The following is a 17,877-nucleotide window of genomic DNA, read 5'->3' as shown; positions in this document are numbered from 1 at the left end:
TACTGATTTACCAGACATCATTTACTGATTTACCATTTACTGATTTACTTTGTGATTTACCACTGTATCTGTTTATCACTCTTAATATTGTTGTACATTGAATTCTCCAGCATTTGTACTGTCTTTTAGTTTCCCCAGTAGACAGGATTTTCATTGTTCAAGGATGTCTTGAAAAGTCTTTGAGAGTGTGACACTTCTCGAAAAGGGAGATTTTCTGATCTTATGTTTGTGTCTCAGTTGTCACACTGTATATTGGCTTACATTGGACCTGACACTTTGGCAAGTAGGCACCCAGATGTTAAGACTGCTAGACTTAACGGTATGCATTTACGACATACACAAAGATCTATTTTTCTGCATTACATTTGTCCAAGCTTTATAAAATCATTGTGTTCTGACTTTTTCAATGTAAGAAAGTGAGACACTGGGTATATGAGCTGTTATACATACATTCTGCAGTTTGAACTCTCAACCCATAAACCAGTTAAGGACTCTGAATCAAGCTCTGCTGTAATGTAGTTGGCCTGTAGTTCTACATATGTGGTGCTTAGTTTCATTCAGTGCTGAATTTCTGGTGTTCTGTGAGGGTATCCGAATGGTCCAGAATTGCAAAATACTGTGATAACCTTGGACTGACAAACTGAAGGTAAAGCAGTGTTGTTAATTACCACCATCTACCACATCAAGAAAACTAAAAGCAGAGTTTAGTTCTTAATGCATCATGTTTCTACCATGTATTTTTGTAGCTTTTACAATTAAATTTTTCACCCACCAAACTTAAAATTTCAGCCCTTCAGACTGTGTCTTCTTGTCAACATTGTCTTAGGGAAAGACTTATCAGGCAGTTGTCATTTGATTTCTTTGATGGCCTATCTTTTAAAAGTAGGTGGAAATAATTGATGAACAGTAATAACAGTTCTGCAGTCAGTGATCAACAAAAAGTACTTCCCCGAATGGCATGTTTATTTTAGCTGATGAAAAATTGTTTCAGAAAAGGTTTGTATGACTGTTACTCACCGTTACTCTGCCATTTTGATTCTGAGGAAAAATAATTTGCCTTTCTTTTGATGTGGTTATCTTCCATGCTCAAAGTCTGGATTTGCAGTATGGGCTGCAGACATGGGTGAATAGTGCAGTCTGATCCAAACTCTGCAGAGAATGTTGATTTTGCATTACTAGCCAGCAGCCCATCATCTTTTCCTCTTTGAATTCATTTTGGAGAAAGTAAAAATCTGGAGTTTACTGTCAAATGATTTAAGATAAAAGAATATGTGCACCCAAGCAAGCAAACTCAGGAAGTGGATTAACAATTGAAGGAATGTTGATATTTTGTTTGCAAATCACATTTCTTGATTTATTTACTTGTAGCCTTTCTATTTATAAATGCCATATTTACACTCTCTCATTTTCTAATTCAATGTTTTTAATGTTTAGAATTGAATTATGTGCCCTGATGATTTTTGTGAAGTGCCTTATTGCAATATATACTTTCATGATCCAAAATAACACTTTTCTACAAGGAATGTGGAAATTTAGGACTACTTAAATGCAAAAGGAGACAAATGTTAGTGAGATTTGTGTAAGGTATAAGATGCTGATGGTATTTTTATGGTGCTTTATAGATGATTATTAAAGCCGTAGCTTCTGACTCAACGTGAATAAGGGAATAAAGGAGTGATTGTTTCATGGGTTGTGCTTTCTGAGATTTTGGTTGGGCTCTTTTTGTTTGTTTCCTTCAGAAAGACAGACTTCTGGAAAAATTAAGAACAATTGTTTTATGTACAGGGAACAAAGAGAAGATGCTGCTGTTGGTTCCAATTGTTCTTTAAAATTTCACTTGACTAAAAGAAAGAGGGCTGCCCTTTGGGGGATGAAAGATTTTTCCCAGCTTGTGTGTATTGTTTTTTCATGTTTTTACCCTTGTGGTTTGAAAACTAGTTAATAAAATTTTTACATATTGATCCCTTTACTTATGCCTATCTATCTATGAGGTTTCCTTTGTGAGGAACAACCATTTCTATAGGCTGTATAGCGCAGTCTACAGTAGTTACCCTATCTTGTGGAGGTGGAAACCCAGTGACACCATTTAAAAGTCCATTACTTTTCTAAATATTATGGATGGAAGAATTTATGCTGTTCAGGATACTAAATGTTTTATCTGTGGTTTTAGACTCTGAATCAGGAAAGAAGTCAGTCATATGGTTAAGTAATGTTCCCAGTTAAGGTTATGGATAGTTAATTTAATGTTTTGTTTGCACTTGCAGAGATGCTTAAAACATGCTTTTTATCACTGCTTTTGCTTTGTCTTCCTAAATTGTATTGGTTGGTCATATATTAATTTTAAATATAATTTGTATGTCTGCTTAGTTAATTTGAATTTATTAGTAATATTTATTACATGTTTTTATAACTTCAAGGGTTTAAGTAAAAACCCTCCCTCTGCCCCCAGAAATGCTACTGTAAATACAGCATGGAAGCCTGTTCCTTTCATCCTATCTTAGGATACTCCTTTTTTCATTCCTTAATCCTGTATTCCCTGTTTTGTAGTCATCAAGTGCTGGTATTTATATAAAGGACAGCACATGGATATAGTAGGAAGATTCACTTTGTTATTAACAAGATGATTTGGGGAATACTTTGGGCTAAATTCAAGGTCCATTGTATGTCTCAAAGAGTGTTTCCAGCAGAACTTTAAGCAACGAACTTCATAGATACTTCTCAGAATCCCACTAGATTTTTATTGGCATCACGCATAAACAGGAGATGTGAAAATGTTATGTTTCTTTTGGTCCATTTTACATTCATCTTTGAAAATGAGCTAATAAAGATAATAAGATAGCAGCAAGGCCAGATCAGATCAAAGATTTATCTAGTCCAGTATTCTGACTCCAAAAATAGCCAAAACTTGATGTGTAAGGAAGAATGTGAAATCAGGCATGTTTCACAGCCACCAGAGGCAAGTGGTTCATGGACGACTTGGGTCAAAAGTTGTGTGTCTGTTTAGTAATGATTCATGGCTTTTTCTTCCATAATTGTTTTTTGAACCTATATAAAATCTTCAACAGTCGTACAGCCAAAAATGCAGTTGCTCAGGAACCATTAGAAAGACTGTAAAGACTAAATAATTTTAATGTCAAATATTTTATTTTAGAGCAGCTAAATATTCTGTAACAGGTTTGTAAAATTGTCGTTGAAATGATTAAAATAAGTAAGTGCAATTTTAGGTAATCCTGGTTTTGTTCTTTCTAGCTGCTTGCTTCTCATATTTTTCTTGAGTTAGAGTACATTCATGTCATCAGTTTGTGTGATATGAGCCAATAAAGGCAAGTGTGTTAGTGTTCTTACTGTAGGCAAATCATGTCAGTAGTACCTGTGCTTAATTGCCTTCTTGTCCCATTCAGAACAATAAAGCGTAACTCATAGGCTCTGTTTGTACTAAAAGCCAGGCAGGCAGGATTAAGGTATTCCTCTAGCCACAGACCACTGCTGCATTCTGGAAACAAGATGAGTCTACTCCATTTATATTTCTCCTGCACATTTGCAAAGAAAAAGTTCTACAATGGACTTTCTCTTAACAAAGTATATGAGCTTCTCAACAGTTTCTAATTATGCTACTTTACTTTACAAATAATGGGAGGACATCTCTTTCAGAGTAATTCAAATTTGAAGTAAAAGGAAAAATAAAAAATGGAGTAAGCTTTTAGTTTTTAAAATAATTTGTGTTAATTAACAATAACAGCAACCACATCAAAAAAGAAAGCACATTTGTCTCCATTTGTTGGCTGTTTTATATAATAGTTAGCCCAGGACATTGTCTGACTGGTGGAGGCTTGGCATAGCTACCAGGACAGGGCGATTTAATAATGAGGCAGGCAATCTACTTCATCACAAACAGTATCACCAGTAGAGCAAGCTAAAGCTAGAAGCCAGTTGTTATGTGACATTAAATACCCTGTGTATTCAAAGGTATACCAACTATTAATTTAGCAAGGAACTTTTAAGAAGTGATAGTGTTCATTCACTTAGGCCTGATACCTTAGTGCTCCTCCAAGATTTGAAAAGAGGATTTTCACCAGTCTTACTTGCCCTTTGAATGAACTTCAGTAAAATTGTTGGCCACCTTTCACACAGGGCTGTGGAGGAACAGTGTACAGAATTTACATGACAAAAATGGTGAGTGAAAGTAGAATTCTTAAAAACTCTCTTGCTGCCAAGAAGTACAGAAACTTGTTGCCTGATTTTAGAGCTATTACTAAGACTATGTGCAAATATTGAGGGAAAGTCTCTCTGATCTGTGCTGCATACTGGCTGTAAATACAGTCTACAGCTAATTGCTTTTGGAATGCTAGTAGTCTTTAAAACTCAAAAAACATATGGCATTGAAAATTAAAGTAATTCTTGTTTGCAAACTAGGATGGTGTACTATTTTTATTTTTTTTTAATGCAACACTAAAGCCATTACTCTTCTCTGGGTCTTTTCCAAAATGCCTTTAAAACTTTAGGTAAGTGGAATATTTGTAGGTATCTCATGGGACTCAGATACTAGGTATTTAGATAAAGACATGTATTCAGGTATTCAGTTGGCAAGAGTGCATCTTACTAAGGTGAGATTCACCCTTTTCTTCACAAAGGAGATAAACAATAACTAATTATTTTGCATCTCTGACAAAAACAGTGAAAATTTGATATTTCAAAATTTTTTTTTTTTAGTATTTTTAGGCCAAGTATTGTTTAGGCATGCTGAGATTACAGTTATCTGATAATGACCTGGTTTTTGTCCAATTAGAAATTAATAGGACCTTGGTATTGATTTATTTATACCTATACTATGAATAAAAAAGCTGCAGTTTTCTTCCAGTCTAGTAGAAAACAAAACTAATAATGTAATGAAAGATCAAATATTATAGAAATCATATAAGAATGAGTGAACTTCTCTTTCTGGCTTTTGTGGTACAGGAGATAAAAAACAGCTCTGATTGAACACTACTGCTTGAAATGTCTGAAGACTGAAAATATTTTATTGTTGCTATTGCAGGATAAGAAGGCTTATCTGGACATCATCCACACCTATATGGAAGTCCATGGAACTGTTCATGGGACAAGCACTATTTATATTCCCGGCTATGTAAAAAACCATGGTATACTCAGTGGGCGGGATTTGCAGTTTCTGCTGAGAGAAACCAAAGTAAGTTTGTCAAGAGGGAGTAGTGGCAGAAATAGCTACAGATAGACAGTAACTGAAGTGCTTGCATTTCACCTCCTACGAATGAGCTCCTAATTTAAAAGCATTGGAAAAATATATGACCAAATGTAAAGGAGCTTAAGTTGTCTTCTGTGTGCTAAGAATACCTTTTTCATCATGTCCATGTTTTGTGGATTGATAGCTAATATTAGAAACTTGGGACAACAACATACAGTCACAGACACATTTAACAACTAGCTTGAGAAACGTGGATAAATGCATTTTTCATTTTCTTAAATGTGATACAGCTCAAGGACATTATCAGCTGAGAATGTGCTTTGTTTTACATCACTGATATGAAAGTTAGATAATATCTGAAAGCTGTACAGTAGGCATACTTGCTCTGCCCTACCAATGACTTTAACCTAGAGTGACCCTACTCTCTGGGGGAGAAAAGAAGAAAGGCAAGCATTTCATTTGCCATTCAGTTCCTTCCTCTGCTTCAGTTGTGCAGAGGGAGTGAGCAAAAGAGTGTGCTTTTTGTGGTGTGCTTTGCCCGTGGCCCCATAGTCAAGGGAACTCAAGATAAGGGACAGTATATACATTGAAATAAATAAACTTCTGTCCCCATAGGTGGAATGCTTTGTGGGGGTTTCTGTGCCATTTCCATAATCTTTGTGGCACTTTACAACATTAAAACACTTTAGTAGATTACATTTAAATAGGATGTTTAACTTTCAGTTGGTGAAAGAAGTGGTTTGTGTGTTTAAAATGAGCAAAATGTGTAGAACTGCACCACTTACTCCCCATTGTTGATAGTTTCTTGCTGTGCACTTCTACAGAAGAAGCTATTAAAAAAAGAAAAGAAAAAAGCAAGCACCTCCCAGTCTTCCCACACGACTGTGGAGATCTCCTTTTTGAAATATTTGGGAAAATGATGGTAATTTGACATCTCTGTGTGACAGCTGTTGGCAAATTATGACTTTTTAAAGGCAACTACTGTGTGTATGTACTTGATGCGTACAGATACACACAATGTTGCAGATTAAAAAGTCAACATTTACTTTCGTCATAGATAATACTGAGATTACACAGCTTTTGCCTGTGTGGAGTATGAAATCACTGTGTTAATCATAGTACTAACGTGGGAAGGATATTGACGTTGTAATAACCCCAAGCACAAACAGTGACTTATTTCTGAAAAAAAAAAGTGTTCTATTCACTGCAATAGTAAAATAAGCTAATGGACTTCCTATAGAATTACTGAAGTCCTTATAATTTACAAAGTACAGTTCATAATAGTTATGTTTGAGTAAGTCTTCCTGTAATTCTTTGTCAGCCATCTTACATGTATTACACTAAAAAGTTTGATTTTCAATATTAAGTAGAAAGCTCATCTAGTCGTTATTGGTTATATTTGCTGTGCTCTAAGATGCAATGTAAAGACATGTTCCATTTAGGACAAACTCAAGTTGATACATACATACTATGCAACTCAGCACAGTGCGGTTATATGGTTTTTGTGACACAGGAAGTAGCCAGACTAGTTTCACTCAGTTTTTGACTAGTAATTGCAATATCAGATGGAAGATACTACCTTGTGATTGTGAAGTACTCCTGAGATCAGTAAGTTGCTGATTTTTCACAAATTGTATTTTTGTGAAAAACATGGATCTAAGGTGTACTGTTTTTAGAGTCCTTACAAGCATTTTAGATTTTAATGATTTTCTATACTATTGTTGTGCATTGGGTTTTTGCGGGGGTTTTTGTTTCCTTCCTAACATTGGGGAAAATCCTTTGAGGATTTGCTGCATTTCTTAGTAGATGGCACTGAGAAACACATCAGTATGTTTCAGAACCCTGTATCAGGAAGCCAGTGTTTTTATCACATTATCTTTTTGATACAATCTTTCTTAATAAACAATTTTTTTTAAGTCTGCAAACAGTATTTTCACATGGCTTTTCTGAACTTTTGTTAGCATATTTGCAAATGACAAAAACTGTTTTCCTTTTAAGGACATTATTTACAGGCTAACAAAACTTTGACCTGATGATAAGCAGTTAAGAGTCCATCCGCTTCTGCTAATACTTACTATTGTCAGGCAAATGGGAGTACATTGTACTTCTGATGTTGCAACAAAATGAAATGAAATATGGCTTACTGTGTCATGAATTTCGGTTATTATTCCTGTCTAATACTTACTTGTTCCAATATATCTAGTTTAACAGAAGAAGTAAAACAGCAGCATCCTGAGATTGAAAGTGGAAACTGAGATTTACCATCTAATTTGTTTGGACTTTTTCAGTTGGAGGCGGATTTTTGGGTTGGTTTTTGGGTTGTTTTTTTTTTGCTAGCTGATGTTTAGTATCTCATAGGTACACTGGCTGTTCTGTCTTAGCATATGGTTGCCTCTCAGTGTTGATCAACAGACGTATTTGCTCCAAGTCTTCTTGTTGCCCGTACATTCACAGTTTCAGATTTTGATATCTTTTAAGAGACAATACTTTAACATAGCTTAGCATAAAACACCACTGACCTGTCTCTACTGGCCATCTGCTGCGTGTGTGGGTCAATTGTGTTTATATCAAATGGATCATGGATTGAATTGCTGAAATAAGTGCAGGTTTTTCACAAAAATCAAGCTGACTTGAATGGGAGCTTTGTGCCCTGAGGAGCCTCGTGTATGTGTGCACATGCATCCAGTGATGTTCAAGGACACTTTTTTAATCATAATCACTTTAATCACTTTTAATCACTAATAAACGTGACCAGAGCCCCATAATGAATTTAGTTATGGGGTTTTGTCACTAGACAATTGGTGTGCTGAAAGAATGTGAATAATTGGAGCCGTAACTCAGGCATGGTAACATCTGTGGGTACAATGCTCACTTGAACCATCTAGGCCTGCTGGTTGCTGTCTCCAAGCAACAAACTTCGTCTTTAAGCTTCCAGAAACTTTCAGATTTTTCTTTTTCTAAACAGATGTTTTCAGCCCCAAGGGCACAGATTGTCTTTCATTGCTTGTGATTTCAACATTGTGTTAGCAAGTTTTTGTTAGGTCCGCTGACAAATAATCTAGTTTTCAGAAAGTCAGAGCTAAATAATAATTTAACAAATCACACAGTTCAGTGTAGTCAGAAGTGCCAGTTTATGTTGCACGGCTTCATTTTGCCCTTAGACAGCAAAATACTGATAGGTGATGGCTCAGTCATGATTCTTGATCAGAGCTTTGCATTCCCAAAATGTATTCGGTCTCTCTGCACTAGTTGGTATAGGGCACAGTTATTCTCAAAAGCATGCAGCTGCCATTTCATTCTAGTGTATTATAAAGCAACACATTTCAGAATAAGTGCATTTTCCAAGCAGGAGGGGGCTGTTTGAGATTCATCATGGCTAGTTCAGCTGTGTAGTGCATGACAAAAACGAGACATGTCAACAGTTCCTAATGAGAAGATGTAAAGCCATTCATCACGTCAGAGGAAAATAGGGTAGGCGAGCTGGCAGCCTTCCTGCCAACTTACATGGCTTCTTGCCAAGTGGGCAGCTGGAGGAGTTGGACCAGACTCTCGTGGAAGAACCAGTACTGAATTCTTGAGAAATATTTCTCCTTTTGAGAAAGTTTCAGATGCAACTTTTTACTTTGAGTCACTGTGAATTTTTGAGGGAATCCAAATTATTTTACTAAGTGGCATTTACAATTTCTGAATGGTGATTAATAAAAGTAGGAGCAACACCCTGTTTAGACAGTTTGGGAAAAATCCCGTTGCAATGTCAGATAAGCAGAACTAGGGAAACAACCTTTTTTTTTTTTTCATATTGCCTTTTATGAAGTAATATAGTTTTTCACTTCCACACGCTTCACAAAATCAGCGGAAAAGACATTTAACTAGCAATTCTATTCTAAAGTTGTTTCAATCACAAAAGGATTGACTTTTCTAGAAAAGTATTTTATATTCATGAGAAAAATATAGCAAGACAGTTAACAACAGCCTTTGCTACAGTTTCTGTAGTTCAGAAGAGAATATATAAGTTCAGTAAGGAGGCATACAAAAGTGGTGATAAACCTACCAACACAACAGAATAAATTAGATAAAGTGAAGTAATGTTAGAAAGGGGAGAGGAGAAGATAAACACTCCTGTTTATGGAACTATAGCATTTAGTCTCTGGAATATGAATTTTTTCTCTTAAATATTCAACTACTCAGAATTACAGTCAGTGAAGTAAGGCATTCACTCCTTATTTTATACTTTTGGCTGTAATTTAGAAAGACTGTTTGTTCAAGTACTCATTTTAATAATAGTCCGATCTGGTGCCATAAACTCCACAAATAAATTGCTTAGTGTCAACTGAAAATCAGTGGTTTCCAAAAAATAAAAGAAAAACACACTTTTTTCATGAGAGTGGTTGTGAAGCACTTTTCATCTCAGAGAAGTTTCCACTTAGCTACTACACCATGAAAGGACTGCTTACATTATAATCAGAAAAGAATGGCATCTTGGCTGGTCTGATGCTGGGTGGCCAACTAAAAAGCCTGAAATTCCAAACCAAGGGTTCAGTTCACTGCAAAGGCAGAAAAGGTTCCTGAGGAGCCTTTCTTAGGAAAACCAAAGTATTCCTGCTTAAGGGTTTCAACACCTGCTTTACTCAAGTTGGGCAAGTGAGATTGCAGATACAAATTCCCTTTTTTGGTTCATGCAGACCTACAGGCACAGACACACCTGGGTAGCAGACCTTGCAAACAAGGAAATGTTTTTTTAAAAAAACCACACCACTGTTACCATGATAATTTTACATCTGTATTTATTTGCTGTTATCTTCTTTAGATATACTTTTATACTGTAAATGCCTCCTGGCAATCATCTTGTTATATGGGGCGTTAGCATACAGAGCCTACTGTGGCATGTGCCCACTTAAAGCACTGTATGAAAAATAATGGTTCTGGCTTTCAAAAACATTTGAAAGGTGAGAAGAATGCTCACACAGAGAAAATGAAATTATTTCAAGCACTAATCAACCAAATTTAGAGTTTTGCATTATAGATCTTCAGCCATAGGGTGAAGGTGCCTCTCCATGGTGGACTATGTTACCAGACATAGCATCCAGTAAGAGAGTACCCTAAAAGCCATAGTCAGCACCTCGTGTGGTGGAGGCAACAGTGTACATTTAAATCACAAAATAGTGTTCTAAACCTTTACCGTTTTGTTGGAGATAGCCTTGTCTTCCACACAGCCTCAACTGTACTGAGAATGGATGCTTGCTTCACTGGTACCTGAAAATTGTTGTCTGATATTTCTGCTTTTTTTTTTTCCTTCCTTCTTTTTCAAGTAGTGACTTGCAGCATTTGTTAATACTTTTAGGACATACCTTGACAGATTGTTTTAGCCTTTCTGGAAATAACAAGCTGCATGTAATTCAAAGGATTAGCAAATTAGAGCATCATAAGAATGAGTTACAGAAATATCCTGTGTTCTCTAATGCTTGCTTTTTGAATGATAGTGGATGTGACTTTCTGGAGGCAATTAAGATATTCCTCAGTTTTGCTCTTTATCCCATGCAAACATACTAGCTCCCTAACCAAGGAATGTTAATAAAGGGCAATTTTCAGGAGCAGGGTCTAGATTTAGTTTGGGCATTTCAGCCAATTTGATGAAGACGACATGGTGGAGAGGGACAGAAGATTTTGGAGGGTTGAAAGAAGGAGCTGGGGGGGCTGCAGGCAGCTGTGAGCCAGGCTGGAACCTCAGGCCAACAGGCAGCACACACACATGCACCGTTCTAGCGATCAGACACATCTTTTTTTCTTCAAAGGTATGATGCTACTTAGACGTAAGGCTGGAAAATGGATGTGAAACAGGTGGTAGGCTATTTATTATAGATTAAGTGTTGACAGTGTGCTTTGTGCTGTCAAAACATAAAACCATGTTTCTTTCCCCATGGAGCTTCCTCCTAAATAAACGGACCAGTCAGACACAGAACTGTTCAGCAGCGCACAGCAGCAGTTTATTAAAAAAGTGAAAAACGAAGCAAACAAACCAGCATTCTCTACATAACAGACAAACACAGGGTCATAGGAGAATTGATACTTCAGATGGTTTTAATTGCTGGTTCTCAGCTGGTTTTCTGCCTGAACTAAGGAGTAGTTTAAATAAATAACATTATGTGTGCAAATTGCATGAAATGGTTTCGTGTCCGTAATTCATTATTTTCAAGAGATTACCTTTCTTTAAATTAAGCCTCTTTTGAGGTGAAATTTAGTATGTATTTTTTCTGACTGAAAGGAAATCTATCTTATGCCATATATAAAAACCAAATTTAGATAATCTAGCTTTAGTGGAGATAGTCTACCAGATCTTTTTTTATATCAGCCACTGGAGAGTTTCCTGTAAGATTTAAATCTGCAAGATAGCTGAGAAACTTTTTGCAAGTAGGTGACTTTTTTAACCTGAAAATTGAAAACTGAAATAACAATATTCAGCTCCATGCAGTGAAAATTGTATGTCCACAACTATGCTGAGAAGTGTTAACTTTCTTTTTAAAATGAGCCAACTCAGAATTTATGCTGTTGTTGCCATGGGTCGGAGACGATTGATGCTGCAGTGCCTGTGCACGACAATATTGACTAAAGGTTTAATGCATCAATGTTAAGATCAGCTCCTAGAAAGGGCCTTGAGTTTTGAATCTTCTGTTACTAGGATTCACTTCCATGTTGCAGAAAATTTAATGCAGAATAGTATAATTTGACCTCTTTGAATGCATATGTCCTGAATACATGATCCTGACAGTTATGAAGATTGCTCTTTATTTTCTTGGAAAAAAGCAGTAGCTATATGTACATGCATGTTAAGTCATTCAGCAGTGCTGAGAAATTGCTGTTACGAATCAGAGTTTGTAATTCTCCCATTATACACAGACTTTCAAATAAAGATAAAGAATCCTATATTTAATTCAGAGTGTTTAATTATGTTGGGCCAGGAAAGGGGTCAAGATCCAAATAAAAGCCAGACAACTCTGAAAAAATATTAAATTTCTTTACATTGGAGAAAAGCACGGCCTTTTCTAGAGCACCTGTAATCTCAGCTGATGTAAGAATAGCTTTGTGATGCATTTTTCCTCCTTCAATTTACCTTGGAGGCATTGAACCCTCTTAATCCTATGCAAAGCTCTTGCTGCCTAGGTCCAGTGTCTTCAGCTGATGTTTGCTGCCATCTACCGTTTTAATTAGAAAACTTAATCAGTTTGCCAGGAGCGTGTTCATATTGGCAAAACCAGCAGGTTAGCTGACGTGGGAGAGAGGGGGAAAACAGTAGCGTAGCTGTTCCGTGAGGTTGCTGCAGTAAAACCTGTACCTGCAAGAGAGCCCCAGCAGTTTCATTTCAACACAATCAAACCACCAAATGACTTTTTTTTTTTCCCCAAAAAAATAACTGAAAGGGTCTGTTGTTGCCTCAGCTCCATGAAAAACCACCTCAGCTCATTACAGAAGATTATTGTCAAATGTGTTTTACAAGACATTCTGTTACAGCTTGGGTAGGAGGGGGTGAGCTGCTGAATTTCTCCGGCTTTCTTCTTAACATTACATTTTTTTAGGCTGGTGCATTTAGAATGCATTATTGTTTATTTTAAGTTAGCTCTTAGCTTTCAATTTTTGTAAAGAACAAAAATTAAGATAGTCCTTGTTTTCTGTTTTTCAGCTGTTCGTTGGTCTTGGATTTCCATATGAAGGGCCGGCTCCTTTAGAGGCTATTGCTAATGGATGTGCTTTTCTAAATTTAAGATTTAACCCACCAAAAAGCAGCAAAAACACAGAATTTTTCAAAGGCAAACCTACACTCCGAGAGGTAAGCTTTATCAATCTTGGTAATTTCTTTGTTGAAAATGATTGTGGATTTCTTTTTAGTAACTTAATATAGGAAAAATTGCATAAATGTTCACAGTTTATTGCAAAAGTATGCAACTGTCGTTTTCTTTAGCTATTGATGGGGTTATCAGTCATTTTTATACAAGACATTTATATGTCTTGCTATTATGTATTTATATTTTATACATTCTTATACAAGAACAGATCATGTCATCTGATACATGATGTGTCATTTGAAAGCGATTTTCTTTTGTTGAAGAAACAAACATTACTGTGTACTGTGCAGGAAGTAAATAGGTGTTTAAGTAAATTATAAAAATGCCTTTTGTGGGTTGTTGTGTGTGTTTGGGATATTTTTTTTTTCTCCAGAAAAGGGCTGCTCAAGGCACTGTTGAGCTAAGGTATTAGTGGTCACAGCCCACAGTGTTTGTGGTTAAACAGTGAAGACATTTGGAGAACTGACTCCTTAAGAGAATAGGAAAACCAAACCTCCAGCTTTCAAAACAGTCAGTGTGTTTAGTAAGAGAAAAATGAGGCTAAGTGAACTAGCCCCTCATCCTGGCACTGACTTTGGAATATTTTTCTTCTTCGGTGTAGGTAAAATTCAGCCTATACCACTTGCAAGCATTTAACAGTCATGTAGCCATTTCTGACATTAGCACTTTTGCCTGTGACCGTGGCTTGTTCTTAGGTGTACATATGTATTTCCTTTACATACTCATCTGAAGGGAGAGCTGTCTGGTAAGCTTGTACAGGACATGAGCTCAAACTTGCCCCTTCTCACAGCTTGCATTGCTAACAAAGGAGATAGCAATAAGGAAAAAAAGTCTGTTTACATTTTCTCCTTGGGCTTGGCGCCTTTCAAAGCTTTCCTTCTGTGGATCACTCAACTATTCGTCTCATTTCCAGTTTTTCTGTGCCCAGACACTATAACTGATCAGGCTCGGTAAATAATCTGGACCCACTTAAGTCTCTAATAGGAATTTTAGTGCTTGGAATGCAGTGCTAAATCCCGCTGGCATGTGTCAGCACTAACAGAAATGCTGTGCACCTGAATTGCACAGAAAAATAATCCCTATTGACTGCTTTAGTACAAAATAATATAATGAACATTCATCACGAATATTGCTGCATTCACATGCTCTGTTGACCTGTCCTAAAAGTAACCTTTTCTCTAACTGGTTTTTACAACTGCATTTAGATCCAATTGCCAGTAATCCATGTGCTGGTTCTTTGGGATTAAGAAAGTCCTTAAATCCTTCTCTCAGTTTTTTCAAGTGTTAAAGGAGAACAAAAAAAGCTTGTGTAGCTCTGCAAATTGATTATCCGTAGACCAATTTGGAGATGAAGTCTGTGTTTAGTACTTTGGTAAAGTAACCATTGCAAGTCACTATTTCTCTCTTGTTCTAGGTAGAATTTATTGGGGGAGAGTTAACTGTTTCCCCTCTACCGCCAAGATGAGGTCCTGTAGGGAAGACTCTATGCAAAATCTGGAAATGACGATTTTCATTTTAGATCAGCAATTGTTTTGTCTTGGGACATGATTTTGCTGGGGGAAAGAGTCAGAAATAAAAAAAAAAACAACACCTTCAAGCAGCTTGTTTTGTTACCAGTATTTGTACCAATATTTCATCTCCATTCCACACCCCTCTCCCTGCCCCCCCAAAGAAAGAAAACATTGCACACTAAATGTAGTTGAAATGTGTAATTGGTGGGTGTGGTTTCTTTCATTTTCTGCTTTTAGGAAGAAAAAAAAGAAGACCTGAAATTAGAAATTAATTCCAAATCCATTTATAAAAGTTCTTATAGATTGTAATTATATACAGAGGATGTATCTCCTGAATATCTAAAACATTAAGCCTCGGCTAATTAAAGCTTTTCAGTATTAAGAAATAGTCTTAATATTTTTGAGAGCATAGATGTAGAATGACTGGTGAAATAAAAATATGTTGCTAGTTACTCTTAATACTTAAAACAGCTACTAGTCAGAGAAGTTTAGTTGTTCATCTTCCAGATCAGATCTGGCTTTAATGTTGCCATCTGTCTGCCTGAGATGGTAGAGAAAGAGTGGTCTAAGGCATAATTCCTAAAGCTTTGTGGAATTTAAAGCCACTGGTTTATGGTCATATTTTTAAAGGTGCAATAGAAGGTTTTTTGTTGTTACTGAAAGCAATAGGAATGTAGCTTCTGCCATCTGAAGTCCAGACATAAGTGCCCTGGGAACTCGGTCTTGGTAACGCAGATTTTTAAATACATATAGTTTTAGTGGCAGTAGAAATACTATTGAAAAAAGGTTAGAATATATCAGTCTTTGAGAAGGATTGGACTTTTTGGAGGAATTTAAAATATGCCAATGGGAGCACAGTGCAGTGTGTTGCAGGTGAATGTAGGCAGCGACAGAAGCTGTCGGCGTGCAGAAGCATTCTGAGTTACTGGCCCAGCAGCTGCAGTCTTCCAGCCAGTCTACGAGCCCTCAGCACCAGGCTGCCCTGCAACCAAAGGTGGGAGCCTGCACGGAGTCCCCTGGAGCACTGGTCTCAGAGCACAGATTTATGCTAGCTGATCCCATACGTAACTATAAGACTGACTTCTCTTGTCCACAAGCAAAATGCAATAGGCAAAAATTTTAAGTGGTTTCTTGCATTCACTTGAGGAAGAAAGCAAATATGGCATATGCTCAGTGCAGGAGAAGGTTCTTTCCAACAGATACCGTTTCCTACTTCAGATCTTTCGTGCTGACTAGATTATTCTTTGTATCATGCATAAAGAGGCAGCTGTATAAAAATTGTCTATGAATAATCTATCCTGTAGAGCTTTTTTTGTATTTATTTAAAAAAGCAATTTTCTTCTGAGGCCATTGTGAAACACTCCCTTCTCTTCTGCAGCTTTTGCTTCCTCTCTATATGTTTGTTTGCATGTTCCTCTCACTACTGTGCAGCCTGTCACAAAAATTACTTTTAGTGCCATCCTGCTAGTTCTGAAAGAAAGTAATCTCTAATATAATTTTTCTTAGTTATCTACTTGGGTATTTATTCAGTTTGTTTTCTGACAAAGTGGTGAGCAAAATACCAGTTAACGCTCTTACTGAGGTCAAATCACTCTTGTACTATCAGCAACAAGAGTCAGAATTCATCTAAGTGATAGAAATGATACTTTATTCACTAATACTCACAGAAGCTTGGAAATGTTTGAAATTTGAAGGAGAGAGAGAGAGCGAGGATGTTGTCTGAAGGTGAGACAGGGCAAGGATGACATCTCTTGAAGCCAGTCATGAAGTTCTCGCCAGGACTGGTAGCTATTACGGGTTGTGAAAATGCAGGGCTGCTCTGTGAATGAGTTGTGGGGAAGCAGGGTCACGTTTTAAAAGTAATTTCAGTAAGCATCAAGTCTTCTGTGATGTAAGTCATTATGAGGATCAAAGCCACAAATGAGAGGTGCACAAATGTTACTTGTGATCTGCATTATTATCTGATTTTCAGTTTTCCAACTAAATTCACTCTAAATTTAAACATGGAAAATCTGAAAGATAACTCAGAAGGAATGACGCTGACTGTTAGATTCTAGCTGAATTCTTGCGATATCTTAGTGCATTTCATCCAAAAAGTCTGATGCCGAGAGTGAGAGGGAAGGATATGTTGACATATTAATTTTTACCAATACGATTTCTTCCTTTCAGTTGACATCTCAGCATCCCTATGCTGAAGTTTACATTGGGAAGCCCCATGTCTGGACTGTAGACATCAATGATCTTTCTGAAGTTGAGAAGGCTGTGAAATCAATTTTGAATCAAAAGGTGAGAAATGTATCCTCAATTTGTCATCAACGCTTGAGGGTGTATTGTGTACTGCATGTAGAGTGCTTCCTAATGTTAGTCTAATTAAAGCAGAGTGCTGCACTTTGACAGGATATTGGGAAAAAAAAATTGTCATTACTTCTCTGTGGTATCTGATCATCATGTTTTAGTACTGGGTATGTCAGGTTTTTACCTGAAAAAAATTAGCATGAGTGAATTTGTATAGAAATGTGAATTTCCTATGTAAATTATACAGCAATCTGTATTTTCTGTGCATTCAGTGAGGAAGTTTCCTTGTTGATTCTTAGAGCATTACGGGCTGTCCAAATACATGCTTAATTCTGTTGACTGATTTTGTAGCCTTGACATAACTGCCACTGATGTGCTTGTGGACTTACAACATGGAATTGTAATGAGGGCGTTTCGGAGGGGGGAGGTTTGAAGTAATTTTCAAAGGTATCACGTTCTTTTTTGTCATAATGTTTTCTTCTTCACTTCAACTCCAGAACTGAAACTTAGTTAAAACAGGAGCTCTGGAATCCCACAGAGTCTCAGGCTAGCTTTATATCTATTACTTTGCAGTATACCCTGAGTTTCCTTAAAGGTAATCACTGAGCAACTTTTATTGCCATTACAAAGCAGCAAAAATCAGCCTATACTGCTGATGGTTTTGTGAAATTGTGATTTGTTAATGAGTTTATTTGCATTTATTGTTGCTACTTAAGCTATAATGTAGTATTTGGAATGCAAGCTGCTACCACACAGTGCACCACAAAGTTCCTTTAAACAAAAAACCTTCTAACCTTAACATACTATGTTTCCACAGATTGACCCTTATTTGCCCTATGAATTTACATGTGAGGGAATGCTTCAGAGGATGAATGCGTTTATTGAAAGACAGGTATGAACTTTTATTGTGGATGGCTCTCTTGTTTTATGTTGGAAGGGAGGAGACTCTCCATTTTAAAACTTCTCAGTGTTGTTGCTGTTCAGGAAGAAATAGTAGCTGGGCAGTCCTTGGTATTACATCAAAGCAGAAAGG

At 36.7% G+C, this 17,877-nt stretch overlaps 1 protein-coding gene across 4 annotated transcripts in view; it reads left to right on the top strand.

Moving 5' to 3' along the window:
- Positions 1-17,877, top strand: part of MGAT5 (alpha-1,6-mannosylglycoprotein 6-beta-N-acetylglucosaminyltransferase) — a 139,338-nt gene that overhangs the window by 108,009 nt on the left and 13,452 nt on the right. For all 4 annotated transcript variants that reach the window (XM_072873919.1, XM_072873921.1, XM_072873922.1 and 1 more), the window contains exons 12-15: positions 5,036-5,185; positions 12,876-13,022; positions 16,719-16,835; positions 17,662-17,736. In XM_072873919.1, the coding sequence (XP_072730020.1) occupies positions 5,036-5,185; positions 12,876-13,022; positions 16,719-16,835; positions 17,662-17,736 (489 nt within the window). The remainder of the gene's footprint in view (positions 1-5,035; positions 5,186-12,875; positions 13,023-16,718; positions 16,836-17,661; positions 17,737-17,877) is intronic.

The sequence above is a fragment of the Ciconia boyciana genome, chromosome 10 (assembly GCF_034638445.1).
Source record: "Ciconia boyciana chromosome 10, ASM3463844v1, whole genome shotgun sequence".
NCBI lineage: Eukaryota > Metazoa > Chordata > Aves > Ciconiiformes > Ciconiidae > Ciconia > Ciconia boyciana.
This window is presented reverse-complemented; position numbering and strand designations above follow the sequence as displayed.